This window comes from Drosophila ficusphila, unplaced genomic scaffold, assembly GCF_018152265.1.
Source record: "Drosophila ficusphila isolate 14025-0441.05 unplaced genomic scaffold, ASM1815226v1 contig_787, whole genome shotgun sequence".
In the NCBI taxonomy this organism is placed as follows: domain Eukaryota; kingdom Metazoa; phylum Arthropoda; class Insecta; order Diptera; family Drosophilidae; genus Drosophila; species Drosophila ficusphila.
The window spans coordinates 24,348-50,179 of record NW_025064732.1 but is presented as its reverse complement, the minus strand read 5'-3'; the positions used below and the strand labels follow the sequence as shown (position 1 = coordinate 50,179).

At 40.3% G+C, this 25,832-nt stretch overlaps 2 protein-coding genes across 3 annotated transcripts in view; both read left to right on the top strand.

The window, feature by feature from the left end:
• The window catches only part of LOC108101987 (guanine nucleotide-binding protein subunit gamma-e), a 40,329-nt gene extending 22,797 nt beyond the window's left edge, over nt 1–17,532 (top strand). Inside the window, exon 3 of one of the 2 annotated variants that reach the window (XM_017206582.2) lies at nt 17,167–17,532. In XM_017206582.2, the coding sequence (XP_017062071.1) occupies nt 17,167–17,272 (106 nt within the window). In that variant the 3' untranslated portion in view covers nt 17,273–17,532. The remainder of the gene's footprint in view (nt 1–17,166) is intronic. The other variant, XM_017206580.2, reaches the window with a different exon arrangement.
• A 1-nt stretch (nt 17,533) lies between these two features.
• On the top strand, nt 17,534–17,936 carry LOC108101986. Its single transcript, XM_017206579.2, has one exon. The coding sequence runs from the start codon at nt 17,534–17,536 to the stop codon at nt 17,786–17,788; it is 255 nt and encodes an 84-aa protein (XP_017062068.1). The 3' UTR covers nt 17,789–17,936.
• The last annotated feature ends 7,896 nt before the right edge of the window (nt 17,937–25,832 follow it).

The following is a 25,832-nucleotide window of genomic DNA, read 5'->3' as shown; positions in this document are numbered from 1 at the left end:
ACAAATTAGACGGTCATCGCTCAGTGACATATGTCAAACTTTGGGAAATCAAAGTCAATTAAATTTTGAGAGCGGTATCGAGCGTTCCTGATTGATGGGCGCCATTGCACAATTCTGACCACAAAGTAGGCGGGAAAGGGGCGAAAAGGGGGTGGGTGGGGAAGGCAGAGGATAGTGGGTGGATGGTTGGATGGGTTGATTGGTTCGGTCGGACGAAGAATGTACTCGTTAAGTGCAGCAAACACCGCACATTACGCCGATTTGTTGCAGACGACGTTACGACGAAATGGAACCCGAAACCAGGACACACTCCCACACACACACAAACACACACACACACATAGTTCATCCTGCTGCAAGCCATGATTGATGGACGGGCATGGGTTTGTGTTGGAACCACAGAAACCACCGTGCGTGACAAGCTCCTGCCCGCAATTTCCCTGCTCCTGCGTTCCCAACAATTTCTGTCCCTTTCGTCCTTCGTCCTTTCGGCCGTTCGGGTGTCGTAGACAAAATGTTGCATACCTCCAGGCGCATACATTTCACCTTAATGTTTGGTCAGGAGTTTCGGTATCCTGGGGCGGGCCTGGGGTTTCTTTCAACGAAACTTTGCCACCACCAAATCGGTGTTGCCACGGCGCTCAGGTGTCCAAATGGAGAAAGTTTTACTTTACATCGCATAAAATGAATTTCCCGTCGCTCCGCTCGCAAAAACTTCTTTCGCAGCTGCATATAAATCTTAGCGCTTCTCAATTTATTTGTAGCCGCTCTTGTTTTTTTTTTTTGTTTGCTCTCAGAATGTGTGGTGTATAAATAATGCAAAATGAGACTCTGGGCAACAAAATATGGGAAACGCTTTGAAGCGCATTTCATGCGGAAAATTATGTTGCTTTTGTGTTGCTGTTTTGGGTTAAGGGCTTCTTGTTCCCGCATATATCTTTATGGTGTTTCATATTTTACTGCCGCCCACTTCCAGTTTACGGCTACCCGGCCACGCCCCCTTTTTTCGCCTGCGGTTTAATATGCGCTGTAAATTTTCCCTCGGGCAGCGGATGCATTCAGCCTTCTCTAATCTTTGTTGCATTCGGTTTATGATACCGCATTTCGTTCTTTACAAACATAAAACACGATCGTTCCATACCCACAAAAATGTATTCTCAATTAAATAAGCGGATTTATGTCCATTTATTTACTTGACATACATATATGGCGCAATCAATTTGGGTTTCGGCCATAAATCAACAAAAAATGCATATTTTCTTTGTGCTTTTTTGGGGTTTTCGATTTTTCCTGTTCGATACGAAACATCATAAATTTTTTGCTGTCGGTAATTTAGATTGCTGATGTCCTAAGATAAGAAAAGAAATAATTTTTTCCTACTTATCTTTTCATACTAGATAAATACAGGCTTTCTAACTATTCAAAATATTAAAAATACTGTGTTAAACTTTAAAGTTGAAAATTCTTTAGGGAAATAGTTCCCCCTGAGTTGCACTTTCTTTAACTTGACTGTGATGCCTGAAATAAAGCTATCTCATCGCTTGTAAAGCGATAAAAACTTTGCCAAATCATTGGCTTTTCCAGCCGGGAGTGATCTGCTTTCTTCCAGTTCTCGTTAATTCCCGTCCATTGATGGCAGGCAACTTTTTGGCTTTTTTGGCTGGCTGCTCCGCAAACGGACTTCCTTGCCAATTGTCGGACAAGAAGAGAGAAAGCTGCGACAAAAGCAACACAAACTTTGATTAACTTACCAAAATGAAATTCAGCTGGACGAAGGGGAGCCGGAATAAATGGAAAATCCTCTCTGGCATTTTTCCCCGATGCCCCATTGCGCCGCATTAAGCACACATGCACGCATTAGATGCGATTTCCAAAGTGGCAGCCGGGAAATCGGTCGAATGTTCATCGAGCGGAAAGCGGAAAGCGGCGAAGGAATACTGCGAGCTTTTCAATTGGCCGGGAAAATGCCCGAAATGCTTTCGCCACGTGAAAACTTTAAAATGGCTGCGCATGCAAATTAATTGCCAGTACATGCCGACAACACAATGAAATCAGCAGGAAGTGGAAGTGGCAACTGCTGCTTTCGGTTTTGGTTTTGGTTTTTGGCCACCTCTGGCTTTCGGCTTAACCTTTGTTTGCCTGCGTCTTCAAACAGGCCACGCCCACATCGCGGCCACCGCCCACGGCGGACCGCTGAATTGGATTAGCGGCTTATTCAATTTCATTTAAATGCAAAACATTTTGAACAAAAGGTTTTCGGGTCGGTCAGCGGAACAAACTTTGAGCGAGAAAGTTTAATAAATTTGTAGTCGCTTTATTCTTCAAGAGTTTTGACAAGAAACAAAAACAAAATGAAATTAATAGAATGCCTTGCAGAAATAAATGCCAATAAACTTTACTTCGTTTGAGGAAAACTAGAATTGAAAAAGAATATAAATTTAATTGTGTAAAATCGCACTACGTAAATTAATTTAAAATGCTTCAAAAGGTTAGACAGTAATCAATAAACGTTGTTTATGTCAGCCAAATATTTAATTTTGTTTCATAAAGTTCCGGCAGGACTTAATGTTTGACGAAATGTTGAGAGTAAATTTCCGACGGCAAAGTTTCCCAAACGAGGAGCTGCAATATATTTTTGAAGCTGGCACTCCAGACACTCTGCTCTTAATTCTGCCACCCGAAAAACAATTGCCCTTTCCACAAAGTGAAATACAACGACCTATATAAACAACAATACCGAGAACGGAAAAGTGGTGGAAAAGACTTATCAACTTGCCAGGGAGAATAAATTACACAGGCTAGCGTTCCGTGCTGAGGAATATGACAAACACCTGCTGATTGCTTTATGACTACGCAGTCTTCCTCTGTTCAACAAGGTGAAAAAGGGGGCACTTTCTCCCGCTTTCTTCGGCATCTTGGCAGCTATTTATGAAAGCTTTTCGCTCTCTTTTTTCGCTTTGCATACAGCCAAGGAGCTGCGACTGTTTCTGTTGCCTCTTCTGTTGTTGTTGACACTTTTAATGCTGATTAATGGCTGCGAACGCTGCGAGAGAACGCCATAAAGCATGCCACATATAAATGAATTGTAATGTGGCAATTCCATGAATTCGGAAGGGGAAAACAGTTCCGTTTCGGAGAGTCCGCAGTGAGTTGTAGTTGCGCCGGAGAGCCCATTAATCTGCCATGAGTTATGATTATTGGGACTAAATGTATGATTGGGTTGGCAATATAAATAACTATACTTTAATGTGTAGAAAAACGGTTAATGTACTTTCTCTCATATTAGTCGCAACTCTAAAACTCATTTAAAGACTAATGTTCTTAAATAATCTTAAATTCTTTAAATGCCGCAAAAATTGCCTTTACATTTTTTAAGGAATTCAGTTGATCTCCGAAAAAATTTCTTTCTATCCAGTAGATACAATAGACTGCGCAAAACCTCGCTCATCCGCTCAAGATTCTTTACTTTCAAAGGAAATCCCAAACATATTTTCCTGTGACTTTTTTACAATAGCAACTGCATTAGCTGCGACATGCGTTCCACTCGCCACAAAAAGTCAATTTCAAGTGGAATTTCGTGGCAGACACAGTTGCAGTTGAAAGAACCCACAGCGATCAGCCAGAAACATCCAATTATTGCCCCCGAGGAATTTCAGAACTTCTAGTTTTCCGCTCCTCCAGTGAGCATGCATTTAAGCAGGAGCAGTAAAAGCCAATTAAGCAGTTGTCTAATGAGAAAACCGAGGGAACCAAGGCCACGCCCTCCAACTACAAGTTGCAATTACCACAGTCCCACGACTTCCACCCACTTCTGGGTCCCTCAGCTTTTCCTCCGCCATTAGCTACCGTTGATTAGCCCAATGATTGAACAATTGGCCCGAGGGACAACGTTGACGAGGACTATAACTATAATGGTGGCCCTGAAGATGACGATGGCGGGGCAAAAAGAATACTGGATTGTGACCAAACAAATTGAGGGCATTGCTGTCTGGTTCTTTAACCACAAACATTAATGTGATGGCTAACACTTATTTTCATAGACTTTTTATAGTCGATTTTCGAAAAACCAGGCGTATCAAGTGATCCAATTAGCAATCCAATTAATGAGTACTTTACTGCAAATGTGCAATGAGCATGACAGCTAATTAGTTAATGAGTAACTAGTAGGGTGATCTGAAAATCAGACTTACAGATTTTAAAATTTATTTATTAGGGATCACATTACCCAGTTGTAATGAAGAGCTTAACAATCCCACCACTGACTTAAACCTTTTTTATTTATTAAGCCTGGCAGTCTGTTGTGTAATATTAAATCTCAAACATTTGCAACCCGCCTCGCTGTTGGCATTTCAAATATTTATGGCATTATTTGTACAATATTATTGCTTTCTTTGCTCTTTCTGCTTCTGTTGCCGTTGTTCTTGCTGCTCCCGTCAGCTTTTTGCTGCTGTTAATAAAAGCTGAAATTATGAACACATGTAAGGATGGCAGATGGAGAACGGGGAACGGGGAAGCAGGGCTGAATTGTCCTGGAAAATGGCGATGCTTTGGCGTTTCAATTTTTTTTATTGCGCGCATTTTTTCCATTGACACATGGCTGGCATTCAGGGGGATAGGAAAGAAAGAAAAAAGTCGATAGCTGCCGTGTGTTTCGCCATCAGCATCCGCATCCGCATTCGCATCCGCATCCGCATCAGCGATGGCAGCACACATTATTGACATAACTACAAACAATTTATGAGCAAACAACGGTTACGTCTCGTTACTCCCGACTGTTGGCTGCCATCAGGGCCGTAATTGAATTTCGCTGCAAGCTGCCGAGCAGCGCTCCCATTTTCCCCGCTTTCCCCCCAATTTTCCCCCTGTTTACCGCTCTATGGCGATTGCATTTTTGACAGCCCACAGTTCGCGACTTAAATAATAAATGAAATGACTTAATACCGTATTAAAGCATCGGCCCCATGTCCCCGATCCGATAAATCATGCACGTCCCGGCAAATCCCTCGCCCATCTATGCTAACATTCTATATATAGCGAAAAGGTCGGAATGTTTTCGTTTTCGTTTCGCCGACTATCTGGGGAATCTACTTGGCCCGCTTCCTACAGTTTTTCGGCGGAAAAATGCCAGAATTCGTTATGAGCGGTCGGTATTCTATTGCGAGACTGGCTGCCAAGTAAGTTGAAGTTTTGGGATTAGTTTTCGAGAGGATTGGAAATGAAAGGGGTAAGCATTCTTAGGATTGGAAAGTTTTTATCTTGATCATAATCACCACTGTGCTGGAAAACTATCCATATAATATTTTATACACACTTAATTGTATTTATTCTGAATCTTCTAATATTCGCGTTTTCTTTTCAGGTAAGTGTTCCAAAGCTTTTTGGATTTAATTATCTCTTAAACTATCTGAGTAAGTAATGTAATCAAAAACTTGTTAAAAACTTTAAACGGCATTCTAAAGTTTTGAAGGGATAATTATAGATGAATGTCCGTTAATAACTATTAAATAAATCAAGTAAAGGTGGCTCCAACTTGTACAACTCTTCCCTAATCAAACTTTAAACTTTTATTCACTATGACCAGATATCTTCCGATCCCCTTTTCTTTTTCCCATCCCAGACTCGCAGCAAAACTTAGATGAGCTTTTTATGGGCAATTCCCCAAAGCCTTTTGCATATTTTTCGCCTCGGCTGGCAAATCTCTTGGTCACGGTCGTTTCACTGCAGTGTCCCTTCCTGTTTGCCAACATCCTTCCTTCACGCCAGTCCTCAATCCTTTAGGTCTTCCATTTTTTTAATTTGTTAAATTGTGTCTGTCTGTGAAAGAGAGACCAAAAAAAAAAAAAAAAAACGAAGAATGAATGGAGAGCAAAAGTTGCTGGCAGTCAGACAATGCCTGCAAAGTGAACAAGAGGGTGTGATTTTAATTTTAAGTGCAAGGCATGACTTTTGCCAGTCGCTGTGACTGCAAATGTGACTCTGACTGTCCGACAGCCTCGCTTTTCCACGCCTTTTCTTGCCCCTTACCCCCTTTCCCCTGTTCGTTCCCCGTTTCATTTGCGAAATTAAATTTTGCATACGTAATGGTGGACGGTCACGTCGAGAGTCTTTTGTCGGTGACTGTACCGGACACACACACACGTAGAGCTATACACACACACATTCAAAGGCATGCATTTATGCATGGAAGAGTGTCAGTTGGTTATTAGGAGCAGCTGAAACGGCAAGACGTTCCAAGTGCTCTGTGCTATATGCTATATGCTGTATGCTGTATGCTATATGCCATGTTCCTGTAATTAAAACAACTTTTGCCCGACGACGGCGTCTTCTTTGGCTCCTTTTTTGCTCGTGAAATGCGCGCCATTAAATCCCTGGTTGTCTTCCTGCATCATTGTCCATAACAATGAGACAGCATCGTTTCCCAAACACTGAGCACCGACCAACCGCTAGCTTTACGAGCACACCTGAAGAAATATAGGTGGATTAATATTTGAAAGAATTATTAAGTAATATTTTATTTAGTACTAGTTAAAGGAAAAATGAAAAAGATTCTTATTAAGCATATAATACTCCTAAACAAAAAGTTTGAATGGTTTACCAAAAAGTGTTATGTATTTTTATGAGAAACAAAATGTTTACCCTCTGATTTTAGTGTAGCAACATTCAGATACATTAAAGATACGTGCACATGTGTGTGTTACATGATGGCCATTTCGGTTTCATGGCCCATGGATGAAATCGCTTTGTTTGCTCCGCTCTCAGGTGCTGCCGCGCCAATGTGGGCTTAAAATTAAATTATTGGTTTATTTATGCAGCGAAATGGTCATCAAATCGAGATTGTGATTGCAGATAAAGCGAGGGAATGGCTTTCTATGGTGAAGGCATAAAAATACCGAATAATGCAGGTCGGTAAGCATTCAAGTGGGATGGCAACTTAATAGGAATAAAAATTTAGGATTTATTCAGCAGATTTCTTATTTACTTTTATTGAAAATTACTTTTATAAACAAACATTCTAGCTACATTTATATTTATTTTTTTCAGTTGAATAAACAGAGTGCAAATATAAAAATGAAGTATTTGATATTTTGTTTAATATTTGAGCTTTTAAATATTGCGTCAATTTGCAAATTGTGCTTGGATACTTATATTCACACTCTATTGCTTTATTTCAACAGGATAAAAATTGAAACACAACTAATTTTTTTGAGACTTAATATGGTAGTATTTTGCACAACTGAAAGTTTATTCCTTTTGGGTTCCCTTTTTCTAAATGTTTTGTGTGTTTAGCTTTCAGCATTCGAGTGCAGTGGTAACTTTTGAAAAGTAAGGGTCCCATTGTTTACAGAACCATTCACCCGAAGTTGCTTAACCAAAGGCCAAAAAACTAATTCCCATTTCTATGCACTTTACCTAGGGTTTGACAATTGAAAAAGCAATTTGCGAGTGCTCCTTTGTCTCGCTTCCATTTTGTTGTTTTGAAGGCCTGCAGGCACTTTAAACACTTTGTTGCCATGTGTCTACCCGAACTTTTCGTCCTGTCTACCTGGCGGCACTCATTAAGCAACCGCAGCAGGACTTAACCTCCTTGCGTTTGACCAACACTGGCGGCGGGGAAAAACCGCAACTAAAAGTATCGACATCGGAATAACAGAAGCCAGAGAAGATGATGGCTGGTGGGTAAAAAGGGGATTTGAGGGTTAATGGGAAAGGAGAAAACTTTTGCAACAAATGTCCAAAAGCCACTTAACGGCGAATTAGAGCGCAACAACAACAACTGCAAATGCGGGTAAAAAAAACCCGAGTTGAGAGCAACGACAACTAACTAACAAAAAAGTACAGTTAACGCTAAAAGGATACGGCAAACTTTTCAAGCGTGCAGAGCAACAACTTTGTATCCTCGTTTGCAATTGACCAGTGGGTTGAAAGCCGCAGGATGCCAGAAATGATGGCCACCCCCTAGCTCCACTCTACTTTCCAAGTACAGTTGTGTGTGTGTGTGTGTGTGTGTGTGCGCGCAGTTAATTGATGATGTCCCATCAAAGTGTAACAACTTTGGCCACACAAATTGTAGCCTAGTTTTCGGCGAATTCCGCAAACATTCTTTTCACTCATCCGCCAAAACCGAGACAGAATTAATTGTCGCTGGGCGAATTTGCATTTCAAACACACTAACAGCGCTGGCCTGCTAAAAATTGCATAACAAAGTGCGGAGAACCATCATCATTTAGCTTGCAAATTGCTTTTCGGCTCTGGACAGCCCTGCCACCCATTATCCTTTCCACCGAACCGCTCATCCATTGCCATCCTCGCAGGCAATTTGTCAGGGTAGTCATGCAATACTCAGCGTTTTTTTTTTGTTTGGTTGGAGCGGATGCTTTGGGGAGGCACGGCAAAGTTTAATTAAGTTTTGCGGGGTGATTAAATATGTATAAATATTAATAAACAAAGTGCGTGACTCACCGAGCGGATTTGGAAGAGGAAAGTGGTTAAAGAGATTGCTTGGATGTTGGGTATGTACACTTCGCAGTTCCTGTTAAGTCCCGAAAAATAAACTTGTTTTTGTGCGGCCTGAAGGCCTGATTAAACCCAACTTAAACTATCAATCATGGCTTTTTGGCTGTCTTGGCCATCGCTTTTTTCGCATCAATTAATCAGTCAGCGACAGGCTTTTGGCCTCAACTAAATAAAACCAAAAATCAAGTTGAGCTTGCTTCTTAGCCTTTTGCTGCTTAAGGCATTTGTCAATATTTGATTATTGTCAAAACATCGCATTAGAGCTTAATCTCGATAAGTAGGATGAGTTATGAAATTTATGCGGACAATTATACATTTACATTTCGCTTGGGGTCAAGAAATAAGGCACAGAATCGTCAATTTTTGCCAGGGGTTGTTAATTACAAAATTTTTTGGATCGTTAAATACACTGGTTTAATGAAAGTAAAATGTTATTTTGATAGAATTACAAATCTGCAAATAATTAGGATGAAAGCTAAAAGTTTCAACAAGTTTTGGAAGAGTATTGTTTTGTTGGCTCCTCAGTTTAAAATCTGTTGAAAATATCGCAGTTTGAGCTTTCCAAATGGGATTCGTTTTGGAACGCAAACAGGTTCCCAAACTTGTATGACATGTGTGCAGATGACAGAGAACAAGTGGAAATGAGAGACAAAATCCGGCTGCAGCAGCATAACTTGCTCGTCTGCAAATCAAATATGCAAATACACACAACAACTAGAGCGGGGACAACAAGAACACTTCGGTAAGCGTTTTTGCATCCTATATGGGGACTTTGCGGAAAGGTAGATGAAGGCAGAAAGCTTCCTTCCACGCCGCCCGACAAGTTTTTGATAGCAGGAAATTTGCAATTTCTGGCATTAAATTTCCGCCTCAACATTCACTTCAACGGCAGACGGGGCTAAAAACGGAAAGGTAAGGCGGCACATTATGCATTTACATTAGTCGGCATTAGGCTCTGGGCCATGTGTGCGTATCTAAAAAGCCATCCGATCCGTAATTATCGAATGCGCTTAGGTATTATGTGCCTAAACTCCCTTAAAATCGACAACCCTGCTTTTTCCGAGAATGTGCGTGCTGGGAATTGGAAATAAGCCCTCAGCCACATATTTCACATATGCGTTTAGCATTTCTGTTTCTCTGTTTTCGATTTCTGCACAGTTTCAGTTAAGTGGTTTCGTTGGGGGAGGTTGGCCTTTCAAGGGAACTGAATCCTCAAGCGGTGGGTGGAAAACATCGCCTTATTCTCCGTTTACCTCAGGTCTGTCTTTTCCAGTCGACACATAAAGTACGTGCAAGTCGAGCTTGGCATTTTCAATTTTGCATTGATTTCTGTTTTTGCTGTGCTTGAAATCGAATTTCACCCAGCAAATTACTTTGAGAAATGCGAGTAATTTAAATAAAATTGCCCGAGAAGATGGAGTTCAATGAAATTTGAGAAAACAATTATATTTCATGAAAATGGAATATTATTCAATTATGTTCATTATGTGGTTTTCCATTTAAATGGCTTTCCAAAATGCGTAGAAGTAATTGAATGAAATTAAGTCATTTAATACCTTGGCTAAGCACTCAACAAATGTTTATATTCAAGAAGGTTAAATGCCTGTGGGTCTGAGACTTTAAATTTGAAAAACTAAAAGCTAGAGGCAAACACAAAAGCATACGTTTATTTTTTATGTAATAATATTAAGAATTTATAAGTTTGTAAAAGAACAGTTTTAGGTTTGTATAAAAATTTCATTTTCTTAAAATAACTAGAAAATAAATGTCAAAATGCTCCGCCAGGTGACCTTTTGTTCACTTAGCTCACGAAATGCTTTTCACATCTGCTCTTTCTTCCGATATTGTTGACTTATTATCGTTTTATTTATGTATATTTTCCAAGGTGGCCTTGCCAGCTGAGCCCGTTATTTGTTAGTGCCCTTTCAGAGTTGCCTTTCGCATAAATATCCTAGCGGACCGCACTTGTCACACGTCATTTGATTTGCTACTTTTGAAATGAACAAAAAGCGGGCAACAATTCCATGGCCTAACCTGGGGCAAACTTTGACAAACACTTCAGAACGACGACGACGACGACGATGTCGAGAACTCTGAATCGAGAACTGAGAACTGAGAAGAGCTCGGCTCAAGTGTTTTTTGCACAATTTCTTTTCAATTCAACAAAAGTGGACCGGCCATAGGAGGCCTCCATTCCAGGCTTTCCCTTCCCTTCCCTTACCTTCCCTTCCCTTCCATTCCATTCCATTGCAACCAAAACCCTGTCCACCCACTACTTCTGGCCATGCTAAACATCTTTTTGTGCTGCTTTTTGTTTTAAAGGCTTTCAGCCTCGTCATCGTTGCTCGGCGTAGTTTTGTATGCATAGAACTTGCGGCTTTTGCCCGTCCAAGTTGTGGACCCCCAACCCTCCAACCCACCGACCCTCCAAACCCCCAACCTCCGACCTGCGGAATCCTAGAGATCCGGCATCGCTGGGGTTTTGCTTAGCTTGTGGGCCCGGGTGTGGAAAAGATTTTGTCTTTTGGCCTGATTTGTTATTCATGAAAAGCCCGAAGTGGCGGCGGAGGCGGGCTTGAGGCCAGAAAGAATGCCAGCGAGCCAAGGAAATGGTTAAGAAAATGCCGAGCACACTTTTGTGGTGAGCCCGAAGTGAGGCAAAGCTGAGGTGAGGGGCTGTGGATGTCGGCTAGTGCATAATAAAGCTGTTTGTTAGTGGAGCACAGGCAGAGAAACGGGGCAAGGGATTACCCTTCATTGGGTGGATCAGGTAGAGGGCAGTCTTTTGGGCCATTTCCGTGGCAACGATTAGCGCTTTGCGCACTTCGAGTCATCATATCACATGGACAGATTGGCTTATCTCGGATTCACTGGACGCTCTTCTCACCTTTCCCACTCAACAATTGCGAGGGCAAACAATGGAGAAGTCAGTTAGTCAGTGGAACATCTGCCAACAGTTTTTCATTCTTGACCTACCGTTTAGCAAATTCATTGCACACTTCGCTGTTTCCTGATTCCGATTCAGATTCAGTTTTTTCTCCTCTTGAAAATCAGTTGAGAGTTGCAGTTTGCCCAACGTGCCAAATGCGTTTGCACTTAAAAACGTAAAAAGAACCTTTTGTTGAATATTTGTAAAAGAGTTCAAGCTATGGTAGCACTTTAAGCGTTTTAATACTTTTTATCGGATCATGCCAGTATAAGCAGGCTATCCACAAGATAAGTCCAAAGTTTGTTATTATAGTTGAGCTCAAATTCCATTGTTTGTGTACATCTAAGAGGGTCCCTGGGCATCACCTTCATTTGGCCCCCACTCAGGTATGCAAATCTCGCCCACCGCTTACCTAATAAAATGCATCCACATCCATTTAGCGTGTAACAACAGCGAATTTGCATATCCCACATGCAATTTATTTATGCTAAATAGAAATAGAAAAACAAACAGCGACAGCGGTATTTATGCATATATTTTTGCGTTGCAAGCACCTGAGAAATATGCAATGGGCAGCTAAATAATGCGCATTAAAATGCAATTAGCTGGAAGAGCACAAGACCATGGCTTGCAAATACCGAAACAGGTCCTCACGTATGCACGACCACATATGCAAATTATGGGAGGAAGACCCTCAAAGTTTTGTCTGCTGGCTTTTAAGTACCATTTGCGTTTCTTCGGCACAGGTTTCTGTTTTTCTTGCCATGGCGCTTAAAAGTGTGCTAAATTTAGCAGAAGGTCGCGACACACCCACACACACATGCACACCCTTATCCGGATGAGAGCCGCTATGTGTGTGTGTGTGCTGGTGAGGGTGAAATGAGCTAGAAATTAGTTTATGGCGAAGGTCGTGTGAAAAAACACTACCTATTTATGGTTGTTTGGAAACTAACGAAGAGCATGAATTCATAATTTCGGTTATGGGGCTTTGAAATGTTCTGCTGTCAGATATGTTATTCTACATGAATTTATAAAAGATTCAAATATATTTAAATTTTAAATCCCTTAAAAATTTTTAAAAATTTATTATTGGCCCAAACATATGATATGTCGTGAAATATGTTGGAGGAAAAATATTTTATTTTATTTGTAAGAGTGATGTTACTGTAGCTGCGTTCCTGAAATTTTAATAATATGTGAAGTTGTTATCTTTTTAATATATTTATGTACGTACACGCATTTTGAATTAGTTCACCCAATTTCTTTTCCATAAACTTCAAAAAGAATAACATAGCAGATACGTGGTAGAAAGAAGGGGAATCCGAATGTTTTCGAGTTTTTCCCACCATACAATGTGCGTAAACAATTATAATGGGCTTCAAATGAAATTTTAAGCTTTTCATTTCTGTCACATGCGTGGCAAAGATAAACAAAGTTCGAATTTGAGGGGCTGGGGCCGAGATAAAGGCGAGCACACACAGGAGAACTCGGGCAGATGCAAATTGACATGTGGCTGACGCATTTGTTTATCCAAGCTGAATGCGAAATGTATGTGGGGTTGAGCTCTGGGCTTTCGGAAAAAGCTGGCAATTCTAATTTCGGAGCGGTTGGATCTAAGCCATCTGCTTTCGAATGCGAGCGCCTTCTGTTGCTGCTGCTGCGGTTGCCATCGATAAATAATGCTTTTTGTAGCATGCTTTCGGGCGCTTAAGATTGCGTGCGATTACGTATACGCACGCCGACATTTGCGTGTGCTTGTGGTTGTCATAAATCAACATTTACATCGTGTTTATGTTTTTTTCTGTGCAGCTGACAGACCGGAAAAGGTAGAGAACTTTCAAAGGTAAATGATTGCCTGAATGGTTTCGGGCCGCAAAAGTGGGAGGAATTCCAAATGTTGGTTTGGCATTTAATTATAGACCGTGCGTGTGTCTCTCAGCCTTCAGTCTAGATTGATGTGATGTGGGTGAACTAGACCTTTAAATCGAATTCTATTCAGAGCACATAGGACAAATTACTTCATTAATCGAAATCATCAGCATAAATTTAACGTTGATTTAATTCTCTTTTAATGTCAATCACAAACACTGAAGTACAGCAAATAAGTGTCGTTTGTATTGACAATTAAGGTTTATCTTCAATTTCTGTCTATAATAATTATGGTTCATTTGAAATGGAAATAGTAATGATAGATTATGAAGGGAAAATACCCTCGATTGGTTGGGCTTACTTAAACTGAATTAAATATGCTATTTAAGTTAGAGCACTTAACCAAATCCGATTACACATCGAATTCTATATCATTAAATGTCATATCTGACTTATTTACTCTAGTTCCGCTAAACACCATTATTGTTTAATTTCCATCATCGACTTCCTGTTCCCCTTCACTCTTATTTCATCATTGCTTGCTAAAGAACATTAATTCGTCCAACCCTAAGAGCAAAATGTTGTAAGGCCTCTGTTTCTCGGTTGATGATGTCGGGAAGTGCGTCCAAATGACTTTTCATCCCGAGCTCTTACGATTGTTCTCTTCAGAGTTCCATTCCGCCCGGGAAGTAAATACATATGTACATTTCTGAGAGCAGAATGGCGAACAGAGGGCCTTTCAATTAGCACATAAAAGCCCAGCGTGGTCGACATGGCCATGTGGGTTCTGTGGTTAGTAAAGGGGCTTCAGACTTGAAGGGAGACGACGACGGTCTTGTGGTCCACATATTAAATTAACGGCAGCTGAATTAGTTTTCAATGTGTTTTCCGCTGAATGGCAGTTTGAGAGGCACTCAACCTGTTTGCCTACGCTTTTCCAACGAGCTTTTCCTCGATGTTCGGCAAAGGCACTCAAATTAAATGCAGATGACGAATAAAAGTTTTTTATGTCCCTGTGGCATTCCGTCTACTTTTACTTATATTCCCATTACCCACTTGTGTTATGAGAAAAGTTGTCCAAAACAAGGGAAACTCATCACAGATTCTAATGATGTCATGCAGTTGTGATCCTAAGCAGCCCGAAGGCAAAAGGGAAATTGTGTCACATATTTCTTGCCTTCTATATACTAGTTAACTTGTAAAAGTTCGGATGGCGGCAATAAATTTTAATTGCTACTCGCACAGTTTGCATCCTCATTTGCTTCGACTTTTGAAAGCTGATATCCCTGGGTTCCAAGTCAGTGTTCTTCACCTTTTTCAATCCGTTCAGATACTCTCATTAAAAATGCATGTTCAGCAACACGCTCACTTACCAAAAGGGTTTAATGAGATGGGGACGACTGGACTCTGCAACCTTGGGGTCAGGTGAAAGTATTTTCCAAATTTACCTTTCGGTTGCCAAAGATCCAACGTCATCATAACAACTTTGTTTACTGCGCTTCGACCTGGCCTTGACTCGAAACCCTTGGCCTTTGTTTACCCTTAAAAAGAGAGCAAAGAAAACAGTAGAAAACCGACAAAAAATGGATATTTTCTAAGCTCAGTAGATTTTCATTTTTACGTTATTGTTACTGTATGTGTGTGTTTGTGTGAGTTTTCCCGGTTGCACAGGCTGAAACCGCAAAGTCATAAGCCCATTAGCCAGGACGAAATAGAGGCGAAAAAGCTTTTGGGAAAAAAAGGAGGGGCGGCGGGGGGCATTGTTTTAGGCAGTCCTTCGTGGGATATATATGTATATGTCCCCAACCACCGGTATGACATTGCCTTTTGCTCTGTTGATGCGGAAAATGAGCAAGGAAATAGAGAAAATCCAGCACACGCACAGGCACAGGCACGAGGATAACGACACCGGGCTAACAAGGACATCGACGCCGACGACATGTTCTTGTTAAGTTAAATTATGCATGCATGCCACGCCCACTATTACACGGAGGGCGTTCCCTAGTCGCACACCTTGGCATTTGATAATTGAGACCCGGTGAAAAGGGTTTGCCCAAAACAATCAGAACAATTGATGGCAAACATCCGAACACGAATAATTTGGCCATTGCCACATGCAATGCAAATCATTGGACTTAAGCGAACATACACATACACACACATACACATATCAGTTATAGAACATCAAAGAAACCGCACAATGCTAACAGCAATTTTGCGGTCAAATGAAGGCGCACACACAACACTCAAATAAAATAAATTATAATTCTGCCAAGTCGAAGGGGAAACGGCTGGGAGCAGCTGCAACATTTGGTCAAGAAGCCAAAGGAAAACATTTGCCCAATAAATAAGGCCGCAAAATGCTGCCGCTTGAGGAATATGCAATTGAATCGCCGGAAAGTGCAGAGGGTAAACAAGAAGAAGGCAGTCGAGGCAATTGAAATATTTATTTACTAAGGCTTAGAATGAGGAAAAGACTTGAGCTTTTCTTTTTCAATTTTGTTACATTATACCAGCACAAAAGGAAAACATTTAAGTGAATTTTTGAGAGCAACTTATCACTCAATCAAAACCTAATAATAACCCTTTTTTAGTGATGTTTTATTACCATTCATTTTAATAGTCATGCAATTACTTTAACACTCGCTCTAGGTAAGTTTTCTCGAAGCCAGCAAATGGTACTAGTGCCCATTAAATTTAACAACTTTGGCTAAGTCTTATTAACGGGAAATCAGTAAAGAAGGCTTTGCACTTGAGACAGTCGAGAGTAAAGTTAAGAGTGAGAAACAAGAAAATGCCGAACTAACAAATTGAAATGCAAAAATTCATTCCAAGAAGACTGCCTCTCAAACTGTCTATTTCAAAGCTTCCTGAAGATGTGCCTTCAAGAACCTTTTCTGCTTCTCGCGAGCAAATAAATAAATTCTTGCAAATTTTGCAAAAAAAAAAAAGAAAAACTGTGGATGGGAAAAGTACGAAATGTTTTGTCTTGGGGAGGAGTGGAGAAAACGAAAAATAGATAAACAGATGAAGGAGAACGAGAAGAGAAGAGACTGCCAGACAGAGGGAATAAAATGAGGGACAAATGCAAACGGCGGGCCACAATTTTTATGGCCCCAAAGGAAAAGCTTATTACAACAAAAAACAACAATGGCAGTGAGGCAACAATACTCCAAATTTATGTGCGAATATTTGGGAGGGGGTCGAAGGACACAAAGGAGGTTCCGAAATGTTAGTTTCCTTGGCGCGTGCAAACTGTTCAAACATTTTTAATGTCCATCTTCGTGTGGATTAACATAAAATCTGCTGTCCTCTGCCATTCGAAACCCAAATTCAGACCCGGATTTCCCCTGAAACCCCTTTTCCCCTTTGCCAAAAGTGAGGTATTTACAAGTTTATGTCCGCTTAGCTTTAAGTGCGGATGGTTGCCCCTTTTGTATTTATACCTTTAAAATGTCTTGATTTCTTACTAGGGCGAGGAATACCGACAGCTTACACATTTTATGAGCTTTAAGGAACTGGATTACCAGTTTAAATGCTTGGAGCTCGGTTAAGTTTAAACGTAAAGGTAAACGAAACGGGATCAGAATTTATAAGCTGGTTTAAGGCAATGGAAAAAACACTGAACCTAAATTTAAGGAGTTCTGTAAAGATTTTAGTATTGGTTGAGGTCATGAGATGAATTTTAAATGAGAGTGTAATTTTTATACATATGTATATACATATACATATTATATTTTTTTTATTTTGAAATGCGTGTGCTGAGGCATCTAATTTAATGTTAAAAAGTGTATTTCTCATTTCTTTTAAAACTTATAATAAATTAAATTGTAATCATATTGTTTTTTTTCCAGAATGCGCTCGTTCATCGAGGAGAACGAGAAGAACGATCCGTTGATCAACGCGCCGGATAAGAAGAACAATCCGTGGGCCGAAAAGGGCAAATGCGTTATCATGTAATATTATCGTAAACCACAGAAATACCGCCATAACTATGATAACCAGCCAAACAACAATAATGCAACCCATTCCACGACTCATACCACAACAACAACCTCAACAACAAGAACAACAACAACAACAAACACAGCAACCAATCAATATGGCTTTGGGCCACAACACCAACAACAACAACATCAGCAATTAGAGACCCAAAACCGATGTAGCGGCCAAGTTTCGGGGCGGGATGATGATTCCCTAGATCTGGTGGATCCGGTGGAGATGCAGCACTACAATAACAACTACTACTACTACTACAACTACAACTTGAGCTATGAACCGCCGGAGGAGCGTTCGATGGGCGGCGGGGGGAAGAGGAGCGGTCGGCGGTGGCAGCAGCTGGTGCGGCGAACGCGGTACGAGCTGCAACAATGGCCGCTGCTCATGCAACTGCTTTTGTTCGTGCTGTGGCTAAGCGCCAAGTTTTGGCAGCTGGTCAACGAGCAGGTGACCTACCGCCGCAGGAGGTGGCATTGACGCAGGTGGCGAGAGAAAGGACATCGGGTGTGTTGCTTGGTATGAGTTCGATCTAGGCTTAAGTTGTGAAAATTATGCCCACACTCTTACAATCTCATCTCAATAAAATTAATCAAAATGTGCTGCGTAGTGGAAGCAGCGAACCATAGTCGAACCTGCTCTGTGTGAAAATAGCCGACTGCAAACGAAGGCAGAGAACAAAGCCAGGAGACATAAATGAACACCCAGAGAAGCGAGTATCCGCTACTCGTTACTCGCTACTCGTTACTTTATCACGAACTCGAACTCGAACTCGATTCATCATCGTGCGCTCCTCATCGTTGTCGATCTTTCGTCGTTCCTCTCTCGTCGTTTTTTGCTCGTCTCTTTTACTTCTTCGCTATTCTACTCGCTCGTTCATCCCTCTACGTTCTTTCTAGCTATCGTTCCTAGTCGTTATTGCATGCCATACATCCTTAGAAGTATCGTTTCAGTATCGCTATGTATTTCTTTGCACACCCATCATCATCAACATTACATTCCATCATCCAATCCCACCCAAACCGAAACCGAAACCAAAACCAAAACACAGTAGTCGACAACGCTAACTCAATCATATCAGTCATGAACCAGTCAAAAAGGGCTAGTCAATGTCAATGCCTCGATAAATGTAACCCACCCATTATCAGTAGAGTCAGCAAAAGAAGCCTTAGAAACGCCCTGAAATCCCAAGCGAAACCAATAGATCTACAAACTTTTATAAAAGGTTTCTCCTACAAAGCTTGTCTAAGAAACTTTCCCTTGAAATGAAAACCCGATAGAAATAGATGAAACTTTGTTTAGAGAAAACTTTTTCATGACCCACAGGAAATGCGATTAAGATCAAGGGCTAACTCTTTAAGTAGATTCGTATTTTGAGTAGCGCTTTTTTATTTGGTAGCCAGGCAAACGCTAACCGTGCAGATAATTCAATTGTGTTTAATTAATTCAACATATAGAATATACGAATATATGAATACTATAATTTTATATACAACATACATACTTATAGAGTTATATGCTAGGCAAACGAGCTATTTAAAGGCAGACGCTGTAGTTACTCGAGGATGATAATATTATATTTAGTTATAACAAATATGTTTACGATTAACTAGCGGGATATTATTATATACGCAGACAACATACACAAACACTGAAAAACCATACGAATCAAACAACTAAGTATTGAGGAAGACCCCACAACATTTGTATGGATCATAGTTGAACCAGCTTAGTCAAATATTTTAGAGAGATACACAAAAGTCAGCTGAAACTTTATATGTTATATGCGTAACTGCAGAATGGACTTGACAAACCAAAAACAAACAAGAGTAAACTATATTATATTATTAACTATTATATACGATATTGAATGGGCGTGCCCCAGTGGCCGATCCCGAAATACAAGGCGCTGTTCAGCTGTTTGAAAGAAGGTCATAAAAGTATCTAGCAAAGACAATTTTATGGGTTTACGTTAATAAAATGCTAAGTTCAGCTTATCGCAATGATTTTCATCAATAAGTTAGACATATGTTTTCAGCTTTAGGATGAAAAAGATGATGAAATGAAAAAGACAACAATCAAAACACAAACACAATACATTCCACACGACACATTCTTGAAATTAGTGAAACGACAAACTGAGGTTACAAAAAAATATGAAACAGACCCTTAATGAAAAATATTTCAATTATGTAGCGACTAAAATGAACACATTAATGATATAATTAAGTTGAGGAACAAAGTAGCAAATTGAGCAGTGAGCGTAAAATTAATTATAAGTAAGTCGCGCAAAACTCTACAGAAACTCGAAATACAACAAACCGAAAAGTAAACTTATAAATAAGCAGAAAACGAAGAAGACCATAACCAAAGGAGACGCAAACATATGGATGGGAGAAAGGAGAAGTGAGAGCTCCCAGAGAAGAAGATGAATCATAACACAATAGCTAACGAACGAGAAACAAATCGTGAGGAAAATTAAATGGATCTAGGGAAATCAAGTGAAGAAGCCCAAAGCTTAACAGCACCGAACTTTTTGGGCCCCCAAAACAATGTGAAAATGGAACACGTTAAGGATAACGAGAAGCACAAAGTAGCAAGCTGCTACATCAAGATCAAACACCAGACAACCCGACGATTAAACCAAGGGTCTTCAACCCGAGAAGAAAGAAGCTGCATCTCAAAATTGAGCAGAGCAAACACACGAAACTAAAATAAGGTATTGGTGGTTACAAAAATAATATAAATCGAATTATTATATACTCATACGACGAATTGGCATATAGGGAAATGAATATAACGATGTAGTGAAGAAAAATCAAAAGGACTGAAGGCTGGCAATGTCAAAGCGGCGTTGCCAGGCTTCACAGACAATGTGGAACGCCTTGGGATGTGGATCGACGAGTGTGGCCAGACCTCACTTGCATGCATCGCATCCTAACAGTGTGTACGTCTGCTTGGAAGTTGAAATCAAAGCAAAAAGTTCAAGCTAAAGTTAATCTTATATAAATGTATAGTCTCGTACGCAAGGGCAATTAAGTTGTGTGCCTCAAGCTCAGTCCATGCTGACATAATTTAGATAGTTTCAAATATTTCCCGCACGGCATCAAACACGCGCTCAAGAGCGCACTAAGCACGCTGAGTAACCGGGCATGGAGTCCCGGCAAAACGGGTGTGAGGGTGCCACTAAAATTGAGCAAGTGTCGCCGTTCAGAGAAGGATTAGTTGCTGAGAAGTTTCCTCCGATTTGATAACATACGAACTTCCAACGGCTTCGACTGAGCGAGGGGCACTGACAAAGCTCGCTTGATAGGTGTTATCACACTTTGCCAGTATTTAATCGAAAATCGTTAATTAATCGTATTACAATTAGTCACAAACAGGCAAACCATAGAAAAATTAATGTTGAGGGTCATTTGTGAAAGGATAAACGGAACGTTAAAAATGCTAAGGAAAGGATAAATTTAGTCATTTTTTCAGCAAGTTTAAGCATTTTCACATGCAACTATATAAATGTTAAAATTAAAATAACTATTAATACTTACATATATATACCAGATGAATATTACACCAAAAGTTATTGCAAGTTAAATGAATCGACGCGAACTCAATTACAGAAACTAGCAGATAAGTGAAGACAGTTGACGATTGCACAGAAGCAGAAGTACAGTATGTGCCAAAAGCTGCGATAACCGCGAGCTGCCTTGAGCAGAACAAAAGCGATGTTAGCCCGAAGTCAAACTAGGTAAATACAAAGAACACGATTGTCTAGGTGGTAAGTTGATGTTACAGTTCATTGAAAGTGTTTAAATTATATATGGGCAAACCAGTATATTACCGATTAAAATAATAACTCAATATTAAAGATACGCTTTATGGCAAATATTACTATGTGTATTCATTAAATGTGTGTACTATTTACCAGTGGAAACAAAAACTTATTGTTACAATTTAGGGTATTAAGTCACGTATTGATTAAGATATATGGACATATAGATTAAGATTTTGAAACTTATATGATATGATTGATTCTTAAACTTGTCGAATTGCGAACTCAGACAAACAAATTCACGGTGCCGAATTCCACCCAAGGCGATACCAGAAACCAAATGAAACCAAACAAAACAATTATAATTTAGACAAAACAAAACAAACAACAAAACAAAAGCTAAAAACTAGTTAGTAAGAGAATTTTAACGCAGCAAAGAAAACCAAAACCACACGAAAAGTCGAGAGGAAAAACAGACACCAGAAAAAGCAAACACGAAACTCAAATAGTACGATATAACGAACATGTATTTAGCTGTTAAAAAACATCTACTAAAAAACAACAGTAAGCAAAAGGCGAAGAGCTAATTGACGAAAAAACCAAAAACAAAGCATAAGTATGATTATCATTAAAGGAACTTCTCTAAATAAAAGTAAACTTTGAAAATCCTTAGCGGAGAAAAACTACCCTCTCTATAAAAAAAAAAACAAAAAACTAAAAAATGTCGATTGTGTTTTATTTCCCCCAATTTCCCCGTCAACCGATGAAGCTTTCCCGACTGTTGTTCCCCGAATTGTTGATGTTGATGATGATTATTGTGCTTTGATGATGATGCTGCCTTGTGCTTTCCCCATTTTCCTTTGCATTTGCATTGCTTTGCCTAAGTTCCATTCGTACAGTATTCAGTTGGTATTATTTCGTATATATGCTTTTTGGCCTGTACATAATTGCGCTTGAGCTTCGTTTTTGAGCAAATTTGAACGTATTTCTACAGACTAACCACGAGTTCTCTGCGACTTCACTTTGGCAACCTTCGACTTTGAGTTAAATCCTGTTTCAGCAGCCTTGAGTTGACAATTGCATTTGGCGTAAGTATGGAGGGATATCAGGGAACAAAGAGAAGCCGGCGACAGTTGCTTAAACTGCTTCTGTTGTTGCCAACTTTTGCTTCTTGCCTGTTTGCCAGTTTGCCGGCTTGCCAGCTTGCCGGATAAGCAGATAAACTTTTAGCCGGGCCAAGTTTACTTTGAATTTCATAAAGTTGTTCAATTGTTGCCGAACATGTTTCGAGTAATTTGCAACCGGTGCGTATGCTTGATGAATTATACGTTTCGCTGAGTGCACTGGGACCTCAACCAAAATCGGTGGCAATTCATTTAAAGCTCCTATTCGATGACGTTTAAGGATAGTCCATTTCCCCAACAAATAACATTTTGGCTCGATAACTCAATTGAGAGGCATTCAACTGTGCCGATGACTAGCAACGCCTGACAGTAAAATTCGATTAGAAAATGGATTGGCAAGTGCTGGCCGCCTTTGTCTGCCAGAAAACAATGAGTCATGCGCCTGATTATCGCTTTTCAATGATTGAAATTGTTTTAGATTCAATGGATTCTGAAAATGTGCACAGTTTTAAATGTTGCTGAATGAAATAAAGATTTTATTAAAACCCCGAGCACCAATGAGTTTATTTTTAGGCAATCATTTCGCTTAAAGTTTTTTATAGGTTTTAATTTTTTGTGGAAATTTCTAATTTAAAATTCAGTATACTAGTGCCTTAAGTGTCTGCCCGATATTGCGCTCAAGTGGCTGGCAAACATATATCTCCATATTTAGACACATTTCATATGCAAATTGAGTTTGCTACGAAACGGACCGCAAACAGGAAAAAATGGCAGCCCTGCCGAATTTATATGCCAATTGCTAGAGTGCGAAATTAATGCCACCCAGGGGCAAAAAGAAAACAAAACCAGGGGAAGTCACTCAAGAGCGAAATGTTCAGCCCGGAAGTGTTTAAATTACCATGAAGCAAAAAAGAAAAAAGGGACAGGAGAAAGGCAGGGGCAAATATCCTTCGCTCTCCATCTGTATATGGTATTTATTGCCCATCGTTGGTTTATCAAGTATTCATTTCTCACTCTCGTGAGGAACTCGGTATGTGGTCTTCTCAAATCAGATTGGAAAACCTTTCCCAGCAGGATACAAATAAAGGGGGGCACAAACGATCTCGATGGTTGATTTACATAAAGCATTCTTTGCATTAAAGGATTTTAGGATAAACGTGGACTGCTTTTACCCAATTAAAGATATACCAGGGAGCTGACTTCCCCAAATATTTGACAAATTTAGCTCACATATTTGCACGCACAATCGAATTTGCATTTCAATCGCCCAGAGTGCAGTGACAATTGCTTGAACACAATGGCCGAGCAATAAATGAACACGAAAATGGCAGTCCCCTGGCAGCGATTATAAATTGGCTTTTGTGCAGGCAAATCAATTCAGTTTTATGTTTTACGCATTCTGACAATGAGTTAAATTTGATTAATAACCGGGCGTGTGAAATTGACTGATTAAAAGCGGCAATAATTAAAGCGCCCAAGTGCCATAAACTTAAAGCCAGCTGGGTGTCCTTTTTATTCGCTCATTCAACTACTCACTCGCAATTTGTTCGTCGGTATTTGCCATTTTGGCGCCTCACAGTCGCCATTTTCTATGCCGTTTGCTCCTGCAAATGCTCCTGCCACCTCTTGTCCTGTCCCTGCCTTTCTGCAGTGCTCATTAAATGCAATTTCTAATGCAATTGACATGGCTGGCTCTGCTGTGGCCTTGGGTTTCCAGTTCCCAGTGACTTTCGTTTCTGTTTGATTATGAAAATGGTTTGGGGTCTGGGACAGAGATGGTTTTTAATGAGTACCCACAATATGACCGGAATTTCGTCAAGGTCTGTCCTCCCTTAGTCCTAATTAACATGTCAGCCGGGGATTGCTTATCAAGTATACGCAGCGTGTGCCAGCGAGAGCTCCTCTCTTCAGCCTTTGGGGATCTGGATCTCAGGTGGACGAACAGGAGCCGCTAAGGCAGTCAACGAACTGTCAACGCAGGGATTTATCAGGGCTACCAAAAAGCGAGAAGGAGGAGGAAAACGCTGGGGAAAGCCAGCTGTTTGACGGTCTGGCTTAGTTATCCTTCTCGTTCTCTTTCTCTTTCTGTCCAACTGACGGACGGACTGGTGACAAGCTGTAGCCCAAAGAGCACTCAGGACACCTCTTCCCTCGACTTGATTTATATTTTATTTAAAAAGCAACAGCAAAATTATCAGGCTTTACTTTCGGCTTCCCCTTTTATTTTTTTCTTTTTTGTGGTCCTGGCTGTTTTTCTGTTGGTTTGGCTTGCATAAAGTTTGTTTAACGTTTATCTTGCGGTCGCTTTGCGCTTTTTGCATGAGCGGCGAAAGTTTCTTTGGTGATAAAAACGACAGCAAGGAAAGCCGTCAGAAAGGAGAATTTAAAAATGAATAATGAAAAGGGCTGTAAATTGGCTGAGGACCACTGACCCGACCACTGAAAGGTCACAACCCCGCGAAATTAATCAGCAATGTTGAATCGCAAGTTTTAACACAAAGTTTCGAAATTTCTGGCAGATTTACTTGGTTAACTTGCAGTTCTCTACTTTCCTAAGCGTTAATTAAAGCAATTATTTGAGATTTTAAAGGATTTATTTAGCTCACCATTTTTCTTGTATAAAAAAACAAGCGTAATTTCAGGTAAGTCAAGCCAGTTGCTCCCTTTCATGTTTCCACCACATTTCAATGGCTTTTGATATTTTTCCATAATTTTCCCCACAGGGCCTTTGGGACCCGACCGGGTGGAAAAAAATATGGCATCCAGTCAAATCTTATAAGCATTAATTCTCATTAAATTTAATTGCAAGCGACTTGGGTCGAGGGCAGTCAGGTGGGAGACGGCATATCCTTATATCCTGTGACCCGCCAGTTGGCCCCTGTTTCTGGCACAATTATGCAAATGACTTGCTTGCGGATCCTGCCCAGAACCGAAGCCGATTAACCCCTTTTGTGTGGCGAGGCGTTGAAAGGTTCTGCACTCAATTACGGTGCAAAAAAAAAATTATCACCTGCTACCCAAAATGGCGGGAAATCCACCTCTTTCATTCCATTCATGAAAGCGAAAACACTTAGCACTCAATTGTTGGTAAGTTGCCGGAAGAGAGAGCCAAAAAGTTTTCAGTTCCCAGCTTAGTTGAGCTGGCAATAAGGAAAATTTGTTTAGCAACAATTTGAAAGGGTTCCAATGGCAGGAGTCGAATTAATTTCGAGTGCCAAGTGCTGCCCCGCTCATTCCATCTCGAATCAATTAATTTTCCAGCTGCCAACAAAAGAGAGGGAAGGTGGTAAATAGTTGGGTAGCATTTCTAATATGTGGTCGGGTATATTTACACTCTGCGGCTCAACTTTCCCAGCAATTTGTTGAGTGTTTCGCCAATAGTTCTTCCCCATTCAGCCAAGTTCTCTTTGCGGTTGCGGCACTGAAGGAAATAATTATGCAAATGCGTTAAGGGGGCAATGCTACGAACCAAAAAGAAAGTTCTTTTCAACTTGTGAAATTCCGTCACCAGCTAAATCGGATTGCCTGGCACGAAATAATGCTGCTCATCAGCTATCTAAGCGGTTTTTTTTTTTTTTATTTATTTATTTAGTGCAGAATCTGTACAGCAAATTAAAGTACTTAACAACAC

Coding starts and splice junctions, on each gene's coding strand:
- LOC108101986 (XM_017206579.2), top strand. CDS start 17,534: ATGCAGCACTACAATAACAACTACTACTACTACTACAACTACAACTTG.